This window comes from Corythoichthys intestinalis, chromosome 1 (assembly GCF_030265065.1).
Source record: "Corythoichthys intestinalis isolate RoL2023-P3 chromosome 1, ASM3026506v1, whole genome shotgun sequence".
Taxonomy (NCBI): Eukaryota; Metazoa; Chordata; class Actinopteri; order Syngnathiformes; family Syngnathidae; genus Corythoichthys; species Corythoichthys intestinalis.
The window spans coordinates 10,897,288-10,921,319 of record NC_080395.1 but is presented as its reverse complement, the minus strand read 5'-3'; the positions used below and the strand labels follow the sequence as shown (position 1 = coordinate 10,921,319).

The 24,032-nt window shown below is 38.9% G+C and overlaps 2 protein-coding genes across 5 annotated transcripts; both read left to right on the top strand.

Moving 5' to 3' along the window:
• Window positions 1-378: 378 nt before the first annotated feature.
• LOC130927998 (gastrula zinc finger protein XlCGF57.1-like) lies at window positions 379-14,620 on the top strand. Of its 3 annotated transcripts, XM_057854172.1 has the most exons (4): window positions 379-506; window positions 775-906; window positions 9,184-9,306; window positions 10,672-14,618. In XM_057854172.1, the coding sequence occupies exons 3-4, from the start codon at window positions 9,301-9,303 to the stop codon at window positions 12,151-12,153; spliced, it is 1,488 nt and encodes a 495-aa protein (XP_057710155.1). In that variant the 5' UTR covers window positions 379-506; window positions 775-906; window positions 9,184-9,300; the 3' UTR covers window positions 12,154-14,618. The 3 variants fall into 3 exon arrangements, with proteins under 3 accessions (XP_057710155.1, XP_057710164.1, XP_057710148.1); XM_057854181.1 differs by lacking the exon at window positions 9,184-9,306 and having other exon boundaries at window positions 10,672-14,620; XM_057854165.1 differs by lacking the exons at window positions 9,184-9,306; window positions 10,672-14,618 and adding an exon at window positions 3,146-5,332.
• A 1,243-nt stretch (window positions 14,621-15,863) lies between these two features.
• LOC130916487 (gastrula zinc finger protein XlCGF57.1-like) lies at window positions 15,864-23,822 on the top strand. Of its 2 annotated transcripts, XM_057837256.1 has the most exons (3): window positions 15,865-16,228; window positions 16,491-16,611; window positions 21,922-23,822. In XM_057837256.1, the coding sequence occupies exons 2-3, from the start codon at window positions 16,606-16,608 to the stop codon at window positions 23,542-23,544; spliced, it is 1,629 nt and encodes a 542-aa protein (XP_057693239.1). In that variant the 5' UTR covers window positions 15,865-16,228; window positions 16,491-16,605; the 3' UTR covers window positions 23,545-23,822. The 2 variants fall into 2 exon arrangements, with proteins under 2 accessions (XP_057693248.1, XP_057693239.1); XM_057837265.1 differs by lacking the exon at window positions 16,491-16,611 and having other exon boundaries at window positions 15,864-16,228.
• The last annotated feature ends 210 nt before the right edge of the window (window positions 23,823-24,032 follow it).

The window sequence follows — 24,032 nt, the reverse complement described above, 5'->3', positions numbered from 1 at the left end:
CTCTCCTGGCCGTTCCTTCTTTTCGCCTTGATGTAATTTTGCCTTGCACTCTTCTTCTTTCGTACTTTAGAATGGTAAGCGGTGAAAAAAAGCTAAATTTAATGAGCCTGAGAAGCTTCAATGTTTAAAAATGAAGCGAGTTCATAATGCTTAATGTTCCTTGATGGAAGGAGTGCTGCGGAAGCAGTACAGTAAATTGGTTAAAGTCAATGTATATACATTTAAGAATTATTTAATTTCTGAGCCCTCAAATTGAGTTATTGGCAGTGATGACTAGAAATTGTATATGTTGATCATATTGATTGGATATCTTTTTGACTCCAGTGATCATGTGAAGTCGTGATGGAATTTCCAAACGCTTGATTATATCAAGCTGAAGTTTCAGCACTTGAACGTTTCTACTTCCGGTTATCTTGACGCAACCTCTATGTACCCATCCGGGGCTTGCTGTTCTTTCGTGTTCCCTTCTCCAAACCAAACGACCTCCATCAAAGCATTTTCATTGGGTAAGTACCGAAGTAAGAATTTAGTGGACTAAAAAGTGCCATTTTAAAGCATAGTGGAAGTCGGTTGGCTTTATGTTGAAGCTTCCCAGGCTTACTTAACTTAGTTTAGTTTAGCTTAGCTCACTAGCTAAGACAAGTTAACGCATTCCGATTGCTTTGGCTGAACGCCACTTCCTCTTTGTAAAGTTTGTTTTCAGGAAAAGTCGATCGGTTAACATGAGCGTAATTGCTTTTCATTGTATGAGACGCTTCTCGACTTGTCTTTAAGATGCGACAAATTACTACTGACTGGAGGCCAACGCAATCCGAAACATCAAGTTAAAGAGTAGAACGTGGAAAATGAGGAGAGGAAATCCAGGTCAAGACGAACATCTGGAGGAAAAAAAAAAAGAAAATGGAGGTAAGATCATGACATTAGTTGTTGTATTTTTCGTGCAATATCAGACTTGGTTTGAGACTGCACGAGACAAAGAATACAAAACAAACATTGGATGACCAAGGCGCTTATCAACGCTTGCAAAAAGAAAAAAAAGCGCTGTATGAGTATTTTATCTCCCAAGGACAGGGCCTGCGAGGAGAAGTTTAAGAAATATAGAAATAAACTAAACTCCCTACACCAACTTGGACATCAACTGATACAATGAACCCACTCAAATTGACAATATGTGAAATTACATGGCAATCAATGACTTTTGAATGATATGTGAAAATTTTTTTATTTTTATTTTTTTTTAAACTGATAATAACTGGACTGTAACACAAACATGCTTGACTGTGCGTCCCGGGCTGTTGGGGGACGGGTATCGATAAGCATTTGCTATTTTTTGTTTTGTGACATCCCAAACATCTGCATGTTTTCATTCTACAAAATAACATAAACAACAAGACAAATATAGCTTTTGATTGCAAAATAACAATTTATTTACACATAACTAAATGAGATGACCCTGTTGTGGCCGCGACAGCCGGGGTAAACGTTTCCCTCATCGCCGCCTCTGATCAAGATGGATTTTTTTGAGTCTTTCTTTTGTGGTGACCACTGCCTCGTGGCGGAATTCGCCTGGGGAACTTGTGTTCGGGGGGGACTGGTTTGGCCATGCGCGTTTTCGGCTGAGTCGCGGGACACTGGAGGGTGTGGGGGATGCGAGTGGGCGAGCATTGTGGCGTGGGCTCTGTTCTGCACTCAACGGCATCGTCCGCTGCACTGGAGGTCCTGGTCGTTCTGCTCGGTCGTCCAGCGCCTGGCATCCCGGGCGTCCTTCTGGTTGTTCTGCTCGGTCGTCTGCCGCCTGGCATCCTGGATGTCCATTTGGTTGTCTTCCGCTGGTGCCCCGGCTGTGCAGCCCGGCCGTTCGTTGTAGTGCATATTGGGGCCAAATAAAAGGAAAAAGAAGGAGTACGAGATGTAAGTTGTACTATTGCTATGAGAAAGAAAGTTGGATTATTACGTAGGGTAATGTAGCTGTAATCAGCTACGCATTTTATGTACAGTGGGGCAAATAAGTATTTAGTCAACCACCAATTGTGCAAGTTCTCCTACTTGAAAAGATTAGAGAGGCCTGTAATTGTCAACATGGGTAAACCTCAACCATGAGAGACAGAATGTGAAAAAAAACAGAAAATCACATTGTTTGATTTTTAAAGAATTTCCAAATTACAGTGGAAAATATGTATTAGGTCACCTACAAACAAGCAAGATTTCTGGCTATCAAAGAGGTCTAACTTCTTCAAATGAGGTCTCACAAGGCTCCACTTGTTACCTGTATTAATGGCACCTGTTTTAACTCATTATCGGTATAAAAGACACCTGTCAACAAACTCAGTCAGTCACACTCCAAACTCCACTATAGCCAAGACCAAAGAGCTGTCGAAGGACACCAGAGACAAAATTGTAGACCTGCAATAGGCTGGGAAGACTGAATCTGGAATAGGTTAAACACTTGGTATAAAGAAATCAACTGTGGGAACAAATATTAGAAAATGGAAGACATACAAGACCACTGATAATCTCCCTCGATCTGGGGCTCCATGCAAGATCTCACCCCGTGGCGTCAAAATGATAACAAGAACGGTGAGCAAAAATCCCAGAACCACACGGGGGGGACCTAGTGAATGACCTACAGAGAGCTGGGACCACAGTAACAAAGTCGCACAATGCGCCGCCAGGGACTCAAATCCTGCACTGCCAGACGTGTCCCCCTACTGAAGAAAGTACACGTCCAGGCCCGGCTGCGGTTCTCTAGAGAGCATTTGGATGATCCACAAGAGGACTGGGAGAATGTGTTATGGTTAGATGAAACCAAAATAGAACTTTTTGGTAGATACACAGGTTCTCGTGTTTGGATGAAAAAGAATACTGAATTGCACCATACCCACTGTGAGCAAATGCGTCCGTGTGTAAATGCGCTCTGACTTGCAAGTCTCGCGTGCGGTAGTACTACCTGCCCTACGTTTCCTACGCCAAAATAAAAGCATGCATCACAAAACAAAAGTCAACATTATAAAATAAAGACTGGAGACTCCAGCGTCGTAAAGTTAAAATCACATCAGTCAGGTACGTCGTTACCTGGGGACTACCAGTTTTTCTCTATATACATCCGACGTCAGCAAATCACGTGATTTTTTTTTTCCCCACCCAGAGTCCCGCAGACGTCACTGTAGAAGATCTTCACCCTGAGAAGCCCGACCCCCTCCACGTTAAACAGGAGGAGGAGTCTGACATGCCGTGGATCAAACAGGAGGCGGAGCCAGATACCCCTGACATTAAAGAAGAAAAACAGGAAGTTGAAATTCTCAAGTTTCCAATGGGTGTCGGTGTGAAGAGCGAAGAAGACGAAGGACGAAGCGAAGACAGCGGAGCAGCAAACCCTTTGAGCAACAGCTCATTTCAGTACGTGGAAACAAAAGGAGAGGGACGATGGCAACCGGACAGCCTCTTAGCTCCTCTTTTAGACAGCGACGACATAACGTCACATTCTTCTGACTTTGATACTGATGAGGAGGAGGATGACTTCGACCAAAATGCTTCAAACTCCTTAGACAAGTCGTCATTTAAAACAGACTCAAAAGAATGTGCGGTTGGGAAACCTTTTCCCTGCTCACTTTGTGATAAAAAATTTTCATGGAAATGTTCTTTAAAAGTACACATGCGTACACACACCGTGGAGAAGCCTTTTGTGTGCACGTGTTGTGATAAACGATTCACTCAGAAGGAACATTTAGTATTACACACAAGAAACCACACTGGAGAGAAGCCTTTTCCCTGCTCATTTTGTGATAAAACTTATGCTTCGAAACATCATTTAAAAAGACACATGTGTACACACCCCGGGGAGAAGCCTTTTGTGTGCACATGTTGTGGTAAACGGTTCACTCGGAAAGCATATTTAATATTGCACACAAGAACACACACTGGAGAGAAGCCTTTTGCCTGCACAATTTGTGATAAAAAATACTCCACAAAGGAAGGTTTAAACATTCACACAAAAACACACACTGGAGAGAAGCCTTTTGTGTGCACGTGTTGTGGTAAACGATTCACTCGGAAGGCATATTTAGTATTGCACACAAGAAACCACACTGGAGACAAGCCTTTTGCCTGCACACTTTGTGGTAAAAGATTCAGTCGGAAGGGAGATTTAAACAAACACACAATCATACACACTGAAGAGAAGCCTTTTGTCTGCACATGTTGTGGTAAAAGATTCCTCAGGGAGATAGGTTTAAACAAACACACAAAAACACACGCTGAAGAAAAGCCTTATGCCTGCACACTTTGTGATAAAAAATACTTCACAAAGAAAGGTTTAGACCTTCACACAAGAAACCACACTGGAGAGAGGCCTTTTGCCTGCACAGTTTGTGGTAAAAGATTCATCAGGAAGGGAGATTTAAACAGACACACAATCATACACACTAAAGAGAAGCCTTTTGCCTGCACACTGTGTGATAAAAAATTCTTTTGGAAGGAAAAATTAAACATTCACACAAGAACACACACTGGAGAGAAGCCTTTTGCCTGCACACTTTGTGATAAAAAATACTTCACGAAGGCAAATCTAAACCTTCACACAAGAACACACACTGGAGAGAAACCTTTTGCCTGCACACTTTGTGGTAAAAGATTCACTCAGAAGGTACAATTAGTATCGCACACAAGAAACCACACTGGAGAGGAGCGTTTTACCTGCACATTTTGTGATAAAAAATTCTTCTGGAAGGCAGCATTAAACAGTCACACAAGAACACACACCGGAGAGAAGCCTTATGCCTGCACACTGTGCGATAAAAGATTTAATCGTAGGAGTAATTTGGAAAGACATAAGCGCAAACACACTGAAATACAAATACACTGAAAAATTACTAAACCCTAACCCTAAACCCTGATATGAAATGACATAAAGAACATAATTATTTTTCAGGTGCTGTTCTTTTTCACAACTATCCAAGATACAGTATATGTCGGAAAACACACAAGGCTGAAAAAGCCATTTCTGCTCTTGCACCCCTCTTTTTAATAAAAATGCTGTATTGTAAGCCAAAAGAACTGTTGTGTTTGAAAGAGCAATATGTTTATATGTTGCTATAGCAGTTTCATGGCGCATTATGCCCCCGGACTATTTTTAGTTTGTCCGTTTTACCATGGAGACCCCTGTTTACCGACACTGAGAAACCGATTCTGTATGAATCCTTCATTTGTTTCGTTGCCGCTGATGTGCTCGCTTTCGATAGTCTTCTGTTGCGTTCCAGAAATTATGTCACACTTCCGGGTTTGGAAATACAGTACTGACGAAGAGCTAATAAACTTAAAAAGGGAGAAAAAAAAAGAAAAAAACTCAGATCATCCTTGCAGTTACACGTTTGAAATGACATGGTTGTTTCGACAAACTTATCCAAAGTTCATATTCGTAAATGTCACAACGAGGCGGCATGGGCATGGAGGACCAGGCGCGTCCATAGAGGGGGGGGGGGGGTCCCTTTGCCTCTACATGACCAAAGTTCCCCTTTTGACTGGGCTTTTTTTTTGGTGCGTATGTGTGTGTGCTGGCTGAGTGCAGACACGCCACCGAGAAAAAACCTTTAAAAAGAAAAAAAAAAAAGCCATCTGAGTGCCTCTAAGCCGCCGCATACACCCCAGCCCCCTCTGCCCGCTCACTTTTCCTTTTTGACCTGGGTGTGTGGTGAGGAGTCCGAGGACATCTGGTGGTGTTAAACATGGTTTTACCCTATTAAACTGTGTTCAAGCAAATTGTGAAAATTCTTATACCAGGTTTACTTTGGGGATTTTTGAAAAATAATACGTAATTTTCTCTTTTAGTTTTCTTCTTTTATAAATAATTACCTCCCAACCCCCAGCCCGTGGCTATTTCGATCCGTGTGTCTCTACTCTCTATAGGCAGGGGTGAAAGTGGGCCAGAACAGTCAGGAACGCAGTTCCGCTATAAGATTCAGGGCCGGAACGTAGTTCCGCTATAAGAATCAGGGCCGGAATGCTGTTTCGATACACGGTGCTTTGATTCCGAAAATATGACGGCAGCTGTCAAAACGCTATGTTAAACAGGCATGCAAACTTGCTGCCTTTCGGCGAAATTTCGCTGTTTTGAAATCAAAATGGGTCATTCTTCTGAATCGCGTTGATCCGAGGGGAAACAAATGGGGGGGGGGGGGGGCATTTCAACGTGCGAGTGAAACCGTTAACTTCAAAACTGTAGTCCATGCTCAAAACTACACTCACCTAGACCTATCACTGCCACTCTCTTTTCATGACAACTAAAGATTGAAATTAAGCGTGAGAGACGAGAGCACAGTTATCACCAATCAGCAATGAAGAGGCCGAACTCCTCTCCATCCCAGCTTCTCGCCCGGACCCGTTGGAAATTGCGGCAAGGTAAGGGATTAATGTCCAAAAATGGTTAACTTCTTAAAGCTAAAAGTTTGAGTGATGGCCTATAATAGTCTTCATAAATCATTCAATCGTGTCGTTTGATCAATTCCTGCGCTTAAATGGTGTCTATAACATAAGTATTCGCTTAATTTCTTGATAACTGACTTCAGATAGTCCTCGATATTTCACCGCCTCGTAGAACGCAGTTACTCGATGTAGCTCTAACTGCGGAGGGGCTAACTAGCGCCTTTCACACAGGGCTTTGCTAGTAAAGTTAGCGAACGTCAGTTGGGATCTTAATTGTCGCCAGTTGGCGTTGTCACGAGTCATTTAAGGGCCCTTTGTCAAGCGCTTGTTAACGATAAAAAATAAATCACGAGCAATGAGGTAACTAGAGTGATGAACTAGTGCCTTCCATACAAGTCATGTTCAGGGCTTTGTTAGTAAAGTTCTGAATGGTCACCATTTATTTTTGACAATGAGTTATTTAAGGCTCCTCTATACTCTTTGATAATTACAGAAAGGGAAGAGTTTTGCCTTGTTGTGGAGGTCGTTTCATTTGTTTAGCCATCGAGAGTTTATCAAACCGGAGAGCTCTGCTACAGGTCGCATTTGAAAGTACCCCCATTCCCGCGCTGTTCGTAAACACCCCCGTTCATAAAACAGCTTGCAGGTGTACTTCTGTTTATCCAGTATGATGCCCTATCAATCGAAGTTAAGGACCATGGGACTAATTGCTTTGGTTGAATGTAAAGTTATGATCACTACAGTTAATGCTTTTGAAGACTTGTAACTATTTTATTCTATCTATCTCATATTAGTTAATGGAATTTATACTGTATCTGTAAATTTATATTTTATGCTGTACAGCTGTTCTCTGCTTAATGCAAATGGGTCATTCTGTATATTTTATAATTTAGATTTTGTATAATTTGCTACTTAATGCGTCCTATATGTTCTGATTTCAGGATGAGAGATTTAGACTTGTATATGTTAAATTGTTATGTACTGTGTTTAATTCGAAATGTCCCTGGTTCCACTATGAAATGCACTTTTCCGCGCATGCCGTGTGTCCATGTTACTTTGTCACCTTTTTCACCCCAAACCAGTTTGCATGCCTGGTTAAAAAAAAAAAAATTCAAAGCTGCCACACATGCATTTCATCTCCAAAAAGAAAACAACCTACCAACATCAGATTTACATACACAAGTGTTAACAACAAGCATAATAAAGTGCTTGTGTAGCGGATTCCGTTTCCACCAATACTTATTATTTATTTTATTCCACGGACGGCATGGAGGTTTCCCCAGCTGCTGCGGTTATGAGTCTGACGATGATGAGTAACGTCAATGTGCGAATGCACGCAGCAAAGCAAAACGGCTGAACTCATTCATCCGTTCAATTGGCTGACGTACTGACATGTGATCAGCGGAGATAGATAGCTCTGATTGGTTCAGATGTGGATGTTTTCTGGAAAACCCCCCCCCCAAAAAAAAAAAGGTTGAATTGATGTGACAAAAAAAAAAGGGCAAAGCACCATAAAATGGATCAAGTCTTTAAGAGCAACAAAAGAGTGAAGGAGGCTTATTTATCATAATTAGTTTTATTTGCTCTGATGGGGAGGTTCAGAACATGTTAGCTGTCAATGTACACTTTGGACTTATATTTGTTCATTTATGTTAGACTACTTATTCATTTCCTTATGATTTAAAAGTCAATGTTTGTGCGATCTTCAAAATATATTCCTTTTCACTCCGCATAATATGTAATTTGTACTTATGTTTCTGAATGTCTGAATCCCCCCAAAAAATCCGGCTGTGGCCAATCACAGCTGTGTCTTGACGCTCTGTGATATATGCTCCATGGAGTTTATGGATCAAAACAAGGTAAGTACGCGATAATATCTTGTTAAAATTGTGGCGTCTTTAATTCTGCTCTCGTGTGCTGTTGCCTCCAGTTAGAGTTTTGCTGTTTAATTATTATTTTTTTTTAATGCCCTTGTGTTCAAAAATTTTCTTCCCCCAGAAAATTGACATTTTAAGCTTTCCGATGACACATGCATATAGGACAATTTTGAAATTTGGCCAAATTGGGGTTCTCACAGTTATTCTACACGTATTCTTTTTCTTTTGTACTTTTGGAATAGCCAAACGAGTCCGAGAAGCTTTCATGCTTTAAAATGAATCGAGTTCATTGTTGTTTCTTGATGGAAGAAGTGCAGCGGAAGCAGGACAGGAAGGTGGACTAAGACCGAACTTTAAATTTATGGATTTACGAAAAAGTTCTGAGCCTTCAAAATTGAGTTATTGATAGTTATGATCCAAATTCGGATTTGTGTATCGGATTGATTACATTTCTTTGCAGTCCAGTGATGTGAAGTAGTTTTGGTACCAAAAGTTTTAACGTATTACACTGAAGTTCCAGCGCCTGAACGTTGTTACTTCCGGTTCACTTGACGCACCATTTCTCATCCGTGTTTGCAGTTCTTTCCTGTCATCTTCTCCGAACGAAACGAGCTTTTTCAAAGCATTCTAATCGGCTAAGTGCCGAAGTTATAATTTAGTGGACGAAAAAGTCCCAATTTAAATCTTAGTGGAAGTCGCTTGGCTTTATCTTGAAGCTTGCCAGGATTAGCTTACTTCGCTTAGTTTAGCTCGCTAGCTAAAACACGTGAACGCATTCCGATTGCTTTAGCTTAATCCTACCCATTTTATTTAAAAAGGGGTCGCTCGTTACTCGTACTTTAGAGTGATTACTTTAACTGTGTAAAACGCTTCTCGACTTGTTTTAAAGATGCCACAAAATACGACTGACTGAAGGCTAACGCAATCCTGAACGAGCCAAAGACTTGAGACGTGGAAGATGAGATAAAATCCAGGATCACGACGAACAACTGAAAAACAAAAGAAAATGAGGGTAATGGCATGTCGCTCCTTTTTATGTCTAAATGTAAACACTTTTCAGGGTCTCCCCTTGGATTTGTTTTTGAAGCTGTGGTGGTAGTGGTGATAGGCTGCTTCGGAGACGGACAACCCCATCATGTTGTGCCGTGCCGAATTTGGTTCATATCATGACAAATAAGATTTTATTAAAACATTTTTTTCCTCCAAGAACCATAACCAAGATTTATTTGCACAGTTTGTATCCCGCCTGGAAACACTTGATTTTCCTGGGGGGGTGGAGGAAACCAACAATAGGTGGTCCATTAATAGTCAATGTGAGGCGTGTTGCAAGACGTTCCCCGTTCCTCAAGTCTGTCTTCACCGACACAGGAATTAGAAAAAAATGAGATCTAGGAAATGACACTTATGCAGGTCAAACTTACATTGTACAGTTCTGTAGAATGTACAGTTGACCAAATGTCTTACTTTGTTCATTGAAGAAAAATCTCACAGTTCACTGTTGAGATGGGTACTGTCAACGCAACGGCCGATGGTTGCCGTCAGCAGCACTCCCCATTCAACAGTCTGTGATGCCATCTTTGACATCATGCTGACCTGGTCCATATTCTGAAACACATTCAATGGATTACCCATTTGGATTTAAACCAAATATGTTAAATTTATATTAGCCAATCCAACTTCAGTTCAAACTGAAGTGTCTATGTGGGAGTTACTTTTCTGATTGTTCGTACAAATTCATATCATGATTTGTTTCAATGGGTTTTTCTCCCGATTTTCATCCCTGCGCAAGCCGACGTACCAGCCGCAAACTTTCAGTTGAGCTGTTGCGCTTTTCAAAATAAAGCGTGAAAAGGAACAATTTGTATTTTAGGTGCTATTTCAGACGACTTATGGCAAATAGTGCGTACAAATGAGCTTCATACATTTAGGTATCATGTGAAATCATACAAATAATAAATTAGTGGATGTTTAAATCTTAAAAAAAAAAAAAAAATCATTTGCAAGCCGTGGCAGCTTTTATTTTGGTGTGGCGGCCCACCACGATATTTCAAATGTAGGGGAAACTCAGTTTTTACATTGACACCAAGCAACGCAGACACTGTTGGCTGGTTCTCACTTCTTCATTTAGCGCTTTTTGTACATACCTCACTCAACATGTACAACTGATACCATGTAGTGATATAATACTGAATAAGTAATGCATACATAACATTCCTTCCCACCAAGATACATTGTGTCATGAAAAGGAAGTGCAACGAGGATGGTATTTAGCAATGAGCTCTTTTATTAGCAGTCGATAAAAAATATGCGACATGAAAATCAAGGCAGTCTCTACTTAAGAAAATCACGTGTATTTATTTTTTTTGCCCTCACCCAGTGTCCCACAGACGTCGCTATAGAACACCTTCAACCTGAGAACCACGATCCCATCGACGTTAAACAGGAGTCAGAGTCTGAGATGCAGTACATCAAGCAGGAGGCGGAGCCAGAGACCCCCATTAGTAAAGAAGAACAGCAGGAAAACGAAATCCCCAAGTTTCCAATGACAATCAGTGTGAAGACTGAAGAAGATGAAGAAGGTCCAAACGAAGAGAATAGAGCAGCGAAACCTTCGAGCGACAGCTCCTTTTGGCACGTGACAACAAAAGCAAAAGGACAATCGCAACCGGACGGCCTCTTAAGTCCGCTTTCGGACAGCGACGAGGTAACGTCCCACTCTTCTGACTTTAACACCGATGAGGAGGATAAGGACTTTGACCAAAATGCTTCAAAATCCTTAAACAAGTCATCAACGAAAAGGGACACAAAAGAATGTGCGGTTGGGAAACGTTTTCCCTGCTCACTTTGTGGTCAAAGATTTTCTTGGAAGTCTCATTTAGAAATACATATGCGTGCACACACTGGAGAAAAGCTTTTTGTCTGCACATGTGGTAAAAAATTCGCCGAGAAGGGAAATTTAAAGAGACACGCAAGCACACACACTGGAGAGAAGCCTTATGCCTGCTCCCTATGTGAGAAAAAATTTTATCGAAAGTATCAGTTAACGAGACATACGCGTACTACACACACTGGAGAAAAGCCTTTTGTCTGCACACGTGGTAAACGAATCAGCAAGAAGGGAGAATTGAACAAATACACATGTACACACACTGAAGAGAAGCCTGTTGCCTGCACAGTTTGCAACAAAAGATTTTCTCGGAATACTAATTTAGAGATACATAAGCGCATACACACTGGGGAGAAGCCTTTCGCCTGCACACTTTGCGAAAAAAGATTTTCTCAGAAGGCTAATCTAAAAATGCATAAGCGCACACACACTGGAGAGAAGCCTTTCACCTGCACACTTTGCGATAAAAGGTATTCTCAGAAAAATAATTTAGAAATACATAAGCGCAAACACACTGGAGAGAAGCCTTTCACCTGCACACTTTGTGATAAAACATTTTCTCGGAAGACTATTTTAGAAATGCACCGGAGTACACACACTAGAGACAAACCTCTTGTCTCCACGCGTTGTGGTAAAAGATTCACCGACAAGGGTAATTTTAAGAAACACACAAGCAACCACATTGGAGAAAGGTCTTTTGTCTGCACATATTGTGGTCAACGATTCACCCAGAAGCGATATTTAAAGAAACACATAAGCACGCACACTGGAGAAAAGCCTTTTCCCTGCTCACTTTGTGGTAAAAGATTCCTTCAGAAGACTGATTTAGTCAAGCATGAGCGTACACACACTGGAGAGAAGCCTTTCTCCTGCTCCTTTTGTGAGAAAAGGTTTTCTCGGAAGGATCGGTTAAAAATGCATACAAGAATACACACTGGAAAAAGCCATTTTCCTGCACAATGTGTGGTATAAGATTCATGAAGAAGAGACATTTAATATTGCACGTAAGAAGCCACACTGAGGAATCATGAAACTGAAAATAGTGTCTTATTTGTTGAACGAACAAATACTGGTGGAGTTATTTACAAGGGAAATGAATTCCCCCACCTCTCCTGCTTTTTGACCAATGAGCTCACGGAACAATCACAATACCAAATCCCACTCAACTCGTTGGTCGTGGTACTGTCGCTTGACATGATGAAACCGGAAGACAACATGCAGTTAGCGTGTGGAAGATGAGAGGATTGAGGGAAATGAGTATAAAGCATGTTCAAAATAATGATCATTTGTTTTCTTGTCTTCTGTGTACTTCATTTTCACTAATAGTTTTTTTTTTTTTTTTATTCAATCAAGTTCATTTGTATTTCCACACGGTATTTGGAGTGATCATTTGCAACAATATCATTGCAGAGGGGACTTAGAACACACTTGTTGGAAAAAAAAAGTTTTCCTCAGTTTATGTTTGCAGTTTTTCCAAATGTATATTTTAAAATGGCCAAAAACACACACACTCACACACAGAGGCTCAGCACCTTAAGGGTTAAATTATACCGTTTTCTATTTACCAGGAGAGATGTTTTTGTTTGAGTATTTTTTGTGTTTCCATGTGCTTTTATCACTTAAACATGTACTTAATTCAGGTTTGAGTGAAATTAATATAATTTTATCATTATTATTATTATTATTATTTTAAAATCACTTTTCACATTAAAAAAAAAATAAAGAGTGACGGTTATGTTTAGCCATTCTGTCCCACAGCTCTGGAACTCTATAACTCTCTGGTACTCAATATAACGTCTCACTTTTCAAATCCGGGCTCAAAACATATCTGGGTAAATGATCATATCCCGCTTGATCATTTGTTTTATTTTATGTTATGATTTCTTTCCTGTAACTTTGACCTCCTCTAATTTTCTGATCTTGAATGTCTTGAAATCAAGGGCGTAGGTTTGCATAGGGACGGTAGAGACATTATCAACTTTTCAGGATGCTAAAATTGTCCCCACAAATTTTTAAGCAACCTTATTTGCATTATATAAGTTCAGTTATATAGGGAATGTAGATTGTCTTCCCATATGCGGTAAGACTAGAACTGACCCCACCATTATTAAGTGAATTATTTTCATTATGTTTATGTTTGCTAATAAAAGATTTATTCTGGAAATTTTCAAAATGTTTCCTTAGTAGTTTTTGAAAACAAAGGTTAGGATTGAACAGTGTATCACCTGAACCAATGCAAGTAAAAGTTATTATCAGTTGATACAGATTTATTTTGCATTGATCATTTAGCCTATCAATTAATTAGGTTCATATTCATGAGAAATGTGGCCCTTTGCCCCGTTCATCCAATCTGTTTAGTCTTATTAATGTCCCGTCCCAAGCAAAAAGTGTACAACCCCTAGCAAAAAGTATGGAATCACCAGTCTCGGACGAGCACTCACATGCACTCCAATGCAGATCCTTGACTCCTGACAAGGTGATGATGCTTGAACTTTGGATTGGTGCTGTTCCAGTGAGATTTACAAAGATAACTGCCTGAAGAAAACATCAAAATTCCCTCAGTCCTTGATATGTGGCTGCATGTCAGTCAAAGGCATTGGGTAGATAGCTGTGGTTAAACTTTCAATAAATGCAAAAGTTTACATTGAAATTTTAGACAGTGTTTTTTTATCCCTTCAACTGAAAATATGTTTGTCATTTTCCAAGATGTCAATGTATTATGCCACAGAGCTAAAACTGTTAAAGCATTCCTTGGAGAAAGACCCATCCAGTCAATGTCATGGCCTGCAAATAGCCCAGATGTCAACCCTATTGAATACCTGTGGTGAAAATTGGGGGGGAAAATGGTCCACAGCAAGGCTTCGACCTGCAAGAATGATCTGGCAACTGCAATCAGAGACTTGGCACCAAATTGATGAAGAATACTCATCACGTCCATGCCTCAGAGACTGCAAGCTGTCGTAAAAGCTAGAGGTGGTGCTACTAAATACTAGAGATGTGTTTTGATTGTTATTTTTTTGTTTGTTTCTCATATTCCATACTTTTTTCCTCAGAATGGAGTGATTCCATATATATTTCCCTACAATTGCTCCATAAAAGTAACATTTACTAACCACCACAATGTTTTTTTTATTCATTTCTTTTAGTGTTTCTGAATGCTAAAGAGTTGCACTTTTGAACTAATTATTTTTTCAAGCTTTTTATCTGAGTTTTTTTCTACATGATAAAATGTCTGAGTGAGTGCTCGTCCGATACTGATGATTCCATACTTTTTGCTAGGGGTTGTACATGCAGGTTATGCTGTTATATCTCCCCTACCAATGTTGACACCAAACATACGCCTTTGCTTGAAAGGCGCTTGGAAATAAAATGCATTATTATTTGAAATAACTGAGATACTTCCTTTTGTTGATTGTTTGTTCCATTTCCAAACTTTTATTTGAATGGTTCCAGGGAAGATGTCTTTATTACTCTTGTGCATTGTAAAATTTTCCAATCCGATTGATTATCGAATTACTTGACCTTCTTATTATTACGATTTTTCTTCTTTCCCAACTGACTTTTTTTTTTTTTAGACTTCCTCTATTGTGAATCATTTTATAACTCTTATATATATGTATGTATGTATGTGTATATATATATATATATATAAAATAAAATAAAAGGGCTGTCAAAATTTTCGTGTTTACGGGCGGTAATTAATTTTCTTAATTAATCACGTTAAAATATTTGACACAATTAACGCACATGCTCCGCTCAGACAGATTTAAATGACAGTGCAGTGAAATGCCCACGTTACCAGTGTTTTATGGAGTTTTGCCGCCCTCTGCTGGCACTTGGGTGCGACTGATTTTATAGGCTTCAGCACCCATGAGCATTGTGTAAGTAATTATTGACATCAACAATGGCGGGCTACTAGTTTATTTTTTTGATTGAAATTTTTACAAATTTTATTAAAACGAAAACATTAAGAGGGGTTTTAATATAAAATTTCTATAACTTGTACTATCATTTATCTTTTAAGAACTACAAGTCTTTCTATCCTTGGATCGCTTTAACAGAATGTTAATAATGTTAATGCCATCTTGTTGATTTATTTTTATGATAAACAAATACAGTCCCTATGTACCGTATGTTGAATGTATATATCCATCTTGTGTCTTATCTTTCCATTCCAACAATAATTTTCATTAAAATATGGCATATTTTATAGATGGTTTGAATTGCGATTAATTGTGATTAATTAATTTTTAAGCTGTAATTAACTCGATTAAAAATTTTAATCGTTTGACAGCCCTATTATATATTAAAAAACACTTTACTTGAGACAAAGTCCATGTGTATTTTGAATTCATTCATTTAGTTTTGATGAGCATTGTATTACTTTATTGATTTATAGCCTATAATTAAACATATATATATAGTATATATATATTCATATTCAATTATATAATATATTATATATTAGATATATTTTATCAAATTCATACTGACAAAGAACCTGCTTTGAGTGGTAGGTTTTTGCCAACAGCGACCACTCCTGACTGTCCCTTCTCTTCACATTCCTTTAACAATTGTTCTACGCTTGTTCTTCTTCTTTTGTACTTTTGGACTCATTAGAGCTCATGGCTGCGAAAAAAGCTAAACCAAGTTAGCCTGAGAAGCTCTAATGCTTTAAAATGAAGCGAGTTCATTGTTATGTGCCTTGATGGAAGAAGTGCAGCGGAAGCAGGACAGGAAGTTGGATTAAGACCGAATTTTAAACGTGGAGATTTCCGAAATACGTTCTGAGCCTTAAAAATTGAGTTATTTATAGTTATGAGCCAAATTCGGATTTATTCATCGGATTGATTAAATATTTTTGGAGTCCAGTGAAGTGAAGTAGTTTTGGTTCCAAACGTTTCAAAGTATTACAGTGAAGTTTCAGTGCCTGAACTTTTTTACTTCCGGTTCACTGGACGCACCATTTGTGTACTCATTCGTGTTTGCAGTTCTTTCCTGTACTCTTCTCGGAATCAAACGAGCTCTTTCAAAGTATTCTCACCGGGTAAGTACCCAAGTAAGAATTTAGTGGACTAAAAAGTCCCAATTTAAGGCTTAGTGGAAGTCGTTTGGCTTTATGTTGAAGTTTCCCAGGACTACCTAACTTCGTTTAGTTTAGCTCGCTAGCTAAAACACGTGAACGCATTCCGAATGATTTGGCTTTATCCCACCTCCGAGTTGTAAATTTTATTTTAAAATGGGTCGGTCGTTTAACTTTAAAGTGATTACTTTTTATTGTATAAGACGCGTTTCGACTTGTCTTAAAGATGCCTCATAATACGACTGACTGAAGGCTAACGCAATCTGAACAAGCCAAAGAGTCGAGGCGTGGAAGATGAGATGAAATCCAGGTCACGATGAAAAACTGAAAAATCAAACAAAATGAGGGTAAGATCATGACGATACTTATTTTACTTTTCATGCATTATCAGACTTGTTGATGATGGGGCATTTACAGATAACTACTTGTTGATTTTTGGTTGCTGAAAAAGTAGTGACTCAAGAATGTCCCCAATAGGAAATGGGACGTACTACGTCATTGTTTTGATACGCCTCCATGCTGGTAATATCCTTTACTTCCGGTCCGGCAGACTCAATGCGGATTGTAACCAGTCTTGCTGTTTACTTTGCCTTGGGATAGTTTTTATGCAGGAATCATGTTAAAAAAGCAAAGTCATCGTGGCATTTACAGGGAAACGCTGTCAGTCGAGGCTCAAAACCGGTACTTTAAAAAAATAACTTTTATTAACCACGTAGACCCATACTTGCTGCCAAAGAAGGCATGGAGCAACAATTTGGACGACTTGCCCTCCTTGACAACAAACGACATCATCGCATACCTTGTCTGCGGTGTGAGTGCCTCCACATTGGTTCAGTTGAAAAATTGCAAATCCCTTGAGGCTCATGTCCAGTTCACTAATGGATGGGTTTAGGACCTACAGATTTTCAAAGCAACAGACTCGTCTGCTCACAGGTAGGCTACGTGCTGTTCTCACAGTGTCTGTCTTGCCTTGTTTACATTTCTGTACCCCAGTGCACGAAATGTTGTTAACATATCGCCATTGTTTAACTCATTGTTCCCTGGTGCACGAAAGTAAAACCTAAAGCACAACACACTGTAATAACAAGTTTGTATTTATTTTGCATGTAAATGTAATTTGTGTTTAAATATTTGGATTAAAATGATCTCATTAATGAGGCTCATATTCATGAGAAATATAGCCCTGACCCCCTTTAATAATCTGTTTGGTGTTATTAATGGTTTTATTAATGTCCCATCCCCAGCAAAAAGTGTCCATGCATGTTATGCTGTTAAATCATCCCTACCAATGTTAAGACCAAATCTACACTCTTGTTGTTAATCCATTGCTTTCTACATTATCAACTGTTGATCCAGCATTTATCATCTTATAGTTCACTTGACTGTATCCATGTTGAAACGGCAGCTAAATGACTAAATGCATGTTTACTCTAGTGCTTTTATTTACTTTCACATTGATTTCAAAACAATGACTAAAGACTGGATTGTGTTATTTTTTTCTCTCTGCCCTAACAGGTTTTGCACTCTCAGCGCCTCAACGAGACTCAATTTTAAGGCCATGGGTCATCACTGACTTTAAACTGTCAATTTAAATAGTGTTTTTTTTTGTGTTGGAGTTGGAATATCTAAAATAGAAATGCAAGAACTATAATGTACATATTTATTCACCTTTATTTACCTAAGGCCACAGAATTTTTTCTTTTTTTTAACCGCTTTGAAAAACACACATTTTATTGTAATCTTGTATTTATATTAGGGCTGTCAAAATTATCGCGTTAACGCGCGGTAATTAATTTTTTAAATTAATCACGTTAAAATATTTGACGCAATTAACGCACATGTCCCGCTCAGACAGTATTCTGCCTTTTGGTAAGTTTTACAGCAAGGGTTTTTGTGCTGTCTAACAGCGAACTCTTGTGGTCGCTTTGCGACATGGTTTATTTTTTTCTTGCAAGTTCAATATGGCTGCACGACGTCTCGGGCTGACGCCTACGTTGTAATGTTGTGCTTATATGATCCTTGGACAAGATTTGTCCGTAAGTATGGTTGTTGTAAAGAATGTACATATTATGTTAGTAAGCGAAATGTTCTATTTTTTGTATGAGACGCTTTTTGTTTATGTTTAGTGAACCTGTATAGCGTGCTAAGCTAACGTTGTTGCTAATGCAATGCTTGTGTACTTTTTCTTGTAGTTTTACGACGGTCTAAAGAGAACAATGGTTTGAGGCTATTTTATTAATAAATCAGATGAAAAAGGAAGAAGTCTGATTATTAAGGCGTCGTTCACTAGCTGTCTAGCTTTGGAAAAAGTAGACGCTTCGGAGTGAGGACAGCATAGACAGATATAAATGACAGTAGAGTGAAATGCCCACTACAGTCCTTATGTACCGTATGTTGAATGTACAGTGGGGAGAACAGTATTTGATACACTGCCAATGGGTTTTCCCAATGGCATTGTATCAAATACTTGTTCTCCCTACTGTATATATCCATCTTGTGTCTTATCTTTCCATTCCAACAATTTTACAGAATATATAATTTACAGAAAAATATGGCATATTTTATAGATGGTTTGAATTGCGATTAATTGCGATTAATTAATTTTTAAGCTGTAATTAACTCGATTAAAAATTTTAATCGTTTGACAGCCCTAATTTATATAGTATATTGCTTTTTATAATTTATTATATTGTATATTATAATATTTGCTGCCCCCTGCCAGAGTGTGGGCCATTTTGCACTAAAAGGATTTTAAACTGTCAGTTCAAATATTGTGTTGGAGAACTTGCAATACTTATAAAAGAAATGCAAGAACTTTAAAGCACATATTTATTCTGTCTGGAAATTTACCCAAGGCCAGTGAATAGTTTTTTTAAACTGCTTTGACAAAGACATGTTTATTGCAATCTTGTAATTGTATATTACTTATAATTTATTATCTAATTTTTGCTGCCCCCGTGAGAGGGTGGGCCTTGTTTGCACTAATTTAAAGATTTTAAACTGTCAGTTCAAATATTGTATTGGAGAAGTTGCATTAATTGAAATAAATCTATTGCAATTTACCAGTCCCAGTTCTTGTGTACAACACTGTCCAAACATTGTTAATGCATATTCCAAATAGAATAACATTATATTAAATCACCTGACTTTGTAATCTTTACACCTGTTTATTATGAAGAGGTGAAGTAAACAACAAGCAGTTAGTTTTTCAAGAACTTGTTCAAGTCATGTTTTGGTATTCACATTTTATTGACTTTTCACAACAACACTTGGGCTCATGTTTGTAAGAGCACAGCAAACAAAGTTGCAGCGTGCACTCTTCGCCTTTCCAACCTCTCATAACGCTCCGATGTGGTGCGCTTGACCTCAGAACAACCCAAGAAGAGAGATGGTGACCAATCAGGATGTGTTGTCAGTATTTCATATGCAAGGAACACAACAAATGTAGGTGAGCATTGCTACCGAGGCAGATTTAGATAGCGGTAAACAAACAAACAAAAAAAAACGTGTATTGAAACCAAAACAGTGGATAAATCGTTCAATTTACCAGAGTAGAAATGACGGGAACACAATCTCATTCCAGCAGAAATATGATCAAAAGAAATGCTTTTCCGACGAACCGCCGCGACCCAAGCCATCCGTCGTGCCTTCGTGATCTCTGACATTTGGTCCCATTCATTGGTCCTCCATGCAGGAAAACGGTGAAAAATGAGTCCAATTTTCCTCACCCCTCTTTTGTCGTGGAGACGCTGTTGCACCTGGTAACACAACAATACACACCTATGTGTTCTTTCGAATACACCGAAGGAATTAGTTTGGCACTACCACACGTTACAATCCGCGTTGAGTCTGCCGGACCGGAAGTAAAGGATATTACCAGCATGGAGGCGTATCCAAACAATGACGTAGTACGTCCTATTCCCTATACATAGGAAGTTTCTCAAAATTATCAGGCAAGGGTGTAGGTTTGATCTCAATATTGGTAGGGACGATATAACGGCACAACCTGCATGTAACTTTTTGCTGGGGACGGGACATAATAAGACCAAACAGACTGGGTGAACGGCGGTCAGGGCTACAGTTCCCACCATTAAGAACCTACAGTAATTAATTGATAGGTTAAATGATGAATGCAAAATAAATCTGTAATGATTTATACTAACTTTCACACTGCAAATTTACAGTATAACGTGTTAATCTGATAATTTTTCTTAAATTTGGTCTAATAATTTTCTTCATCTTTTTTTAAGATTTAAAGTCTAGTGAACAGATTAATGTGTCAGATTCTTTTACATACATTTAGTAAATATTACCATTTGTTCTTATTTAGCTGAAAAATCTAAAATTCATTTTTCACCTAAATATACAAAAAATGCTTTCAAATAATGTTTTGAGCAATATCTATTCTTGAATTAAGAACATTTCTGACACACATTTTTTGTTTAAGATTAAATATAGAAGTTTTTGCTTAAAATAAGTCTGTTAAGCTTATTTTCAGTTCGCTATTTTACTTATTTCAAGAAATTTGAGTAAAATTTACTTGAAGCACTGGCAGATAATTTCACTTATTTCTAGATTTACACTGATTCAAACCTTTGTTTTCAAAAACTACAAAAGATGCATTTTGAAAACTTCCGGAATAGATGTCTGGATTTTATTAGCAAATTTAAATTGTACAGATTTGTGTATTAACATACAAAGAAATACAAAATTGTTAATCCTTTATTAACTATACAGGAATGCAAAAAAAAATAAACATTTGTCTTAATACCACTCAAAATTGTCTGTCTAAATAAATATAACAGAAAAACTTCTTAGTCAGGGAACAACAAAAATCAATAAAAATGGAGCCTTCCTTCAGGAAAAAAACATGACTGTTTTTGTCCACAAGCACAGCCAAACTCAACAAAAAAATGAAAGCTCTTTTGGGCTGCATTAAGACAACATAAACAAAAATGAAAACTGGGAAGAAGGGTGTAAACCTTGGTTCACGACACTTCTTACAGCTGAGGAGAGTTTACAATATTTTTCAGTTTAATTAACGTTAACATAGTAAATCAGTAAGGGTGTAACAGTACATGTATTTGTATTGAACCGTTTCGGTTCGGGGTGCTCGGTTCGGAATGGAGGTGTACTGAACGAGTTTCTGACGTAATGTAACCCTTACTTTTCAAGACTGTGAGTCGATCGGGTTACAATTTCTTTGTGTAGAATATATTTACTCTGTCTTCTCTAATGAGGACCAACATGGTAGGACAGTATAACCCAGAAACATCAACAGCGCGACAACGTGGCCGCCGCGAGAACGCAGTGAAACGCGGGCGTTAAAGTCAGTCGGCCAATGCTCACCAATCGCAGTGCGGCCGCGTGTTAGACGCGTCCCAGAAGCGGCTCAACGCGACGCACGAGAAAAGAACGGCAGAGTTTATTATTTGACGCGAGACGTGGCCCTCCTGCGTCAATACTACTAGCTAGGATCGGGCAGACCGTAAGTCCCTCGTGTAAATAAACTCATGCCGCTACAGAGATCCTGCTCGTTCCGGTCCACTTTCACCCCTGCTAATGGGTTCTTCTTGTCGGTGAAAAATAAGCAACATGAAAATTAAGGCAAAGGTTTGACTTGAAAAAATCACATGATTTTTTTTTTTCTCACGTAGTGTCCCACAGACGTCGCTGTAGAAGATCTTCAACCTGAAAAGCACAATCCCCTCCACGTTAAACAGGAGTCGGAGTCTAAGATGCAGTACATCAAACAGGAGGCGGAGCCAGAGACCCCCAGCATTAAAGAAGAAGAACAGGAAGATGAAATCCCCAAGTTTCCAATGACTGTCAGTGTGAAGAGTGAGGAAGATGAAGGTCCAAACGAAGCGAGCGGAGCAGCGAAACCTTCGAGCAACAACTCCTTTCAGCACCTGACAACAGAAGGAGATGGACTATCGCAACCAGACGGGCTCTTCGCTCCGCTTTCAGGCAGCGACGACGTAACGTCACACTCTTCTGACACTGATACTAATGAGGAAGATGTTGACTTTGACCAAAATGCTTCGAAATCCTTAAACAAGTCATCAAGGAAAACGAACAAAAAAGAATGCAAGGTTGGGAAACCTTTTCCCTGCTCACTTTGTGATAAAAGATTTTCTCGGAAATCTCATTTGGAAATACATAAGCGTTCGCACACTGGAGAAAAGCCTTTTGTCTGCACTTGTTGTGGTAAAAGATTCATCGAGAACAAAAGTTTAAAGAGGCATGCAAGCAAACACACTGGAGAGAAGCCTTTCGCCTGCTCCATATGTGAGAAAAGATTTCATCAGAAGCATGCATTAACAAGACACATGCAAACACACACTGCAGAGAAGCCTTACGCCTGCTCATTATGTGAGAAAAGATTTGGTCGAAGGTATCAGTTAACGAGACATATGCTTATTACACACATTACAGAAAAGCTTTTTGTCTGCACACGTTGTGGTAAAAGATTTACCGAGAAGGAAGAATTAAACAAACACACAAGCACGCACACTGAAGAGAAGCCTTTTGCCTGCACACTTTGTGATAAAAAATACTGGACGAAGGCAGGTTTAAACATTCACACAAAAACACACACTGGAGAGAAGCCTTTCACCTGCACACTTTGCGATAAAAGATTTTCTCAGAAGGCTCATTTAGAAATACATAAGCGCACACACACTGGAGAGAAGCCTTTCACCTGCACACTTTGCGATAAAAGGTATTCTCAGAAAAGTAATTTAGAAATACATAAGCGCACACACACTACAGAGAAGCCTTTCACCTGCACACTTTGCGATAAAAGATTTTCTCAAAAAATTAATTTAGAAAAGCATCAGAGTACGCACACAAGAGACAAGCCTTTGGTCTACATGTGTTGTGGTAAAAGATTCACCGTCAAGGAAAATTTTACCAAACACACAAGCACCCACATTGGAGAAAGGCCTTTTCTCTGCACAGTTTGCGGTCAACGATTCAACCATAAGGGAAATTTAAATAAACACATAAGCACACACACCGGAGAAAAGCCTTTTCCCTGCTCACTTTGTGGTAAAAGATTCCGTCAGAAGACAGATTTAGAAAAGCATAAGCCTACACACACTGGAGAGAGGCCATTCGCCTGCTCCGTTTGTGAGAAACGGTTTTCTAGGAAGGATCGGTTAAAAATACATACAAGGATACACACTGGGGAAAAGCCTTTTTCCTGCGCACTTTGTGGTTTAAGATTCACTGAGAAGCGAAATTTAGTATCGCACGCAAGAAGCCACACTGGGTAATTATGAAACAAAATAGTATCTTATTTGTGTAACGAACGAATACTGGTATCGTGATTTACAAGAATATGCAGGGAAACGCATTCCCCTGCCTATCCTGCTTTTTGACCAATGAGCTGATGGAACAATCGCAATACCAAATCCCTCTAAACTCATTGGTCGTGCTACTGTCGCTTGCTATGATGAAAATGGAAGACGACAAGCAGGTAGAGTGCCGAAGATGACAGGATTGAGTGAAATCCTGAATAAAAATGAATAAAAAGCATGTTCAAAATAATGAACAATTGTTTTCTTGTGTTCTGTGTACATTATTTTCACTAATTGTGTTATGTGGTCAGTCAACTTCATTTGTATTTCCACACGGTATTTGAAGTGATCATTTACAAAAATATAATTGCTGAAGGGACTTTGAACGCAAATAGGTTCAAAACAAAAAACAGTTTACCTCAGACTTTGTTTGCAGTTTTTCCACAAAAAAAAAAAAAAAAATA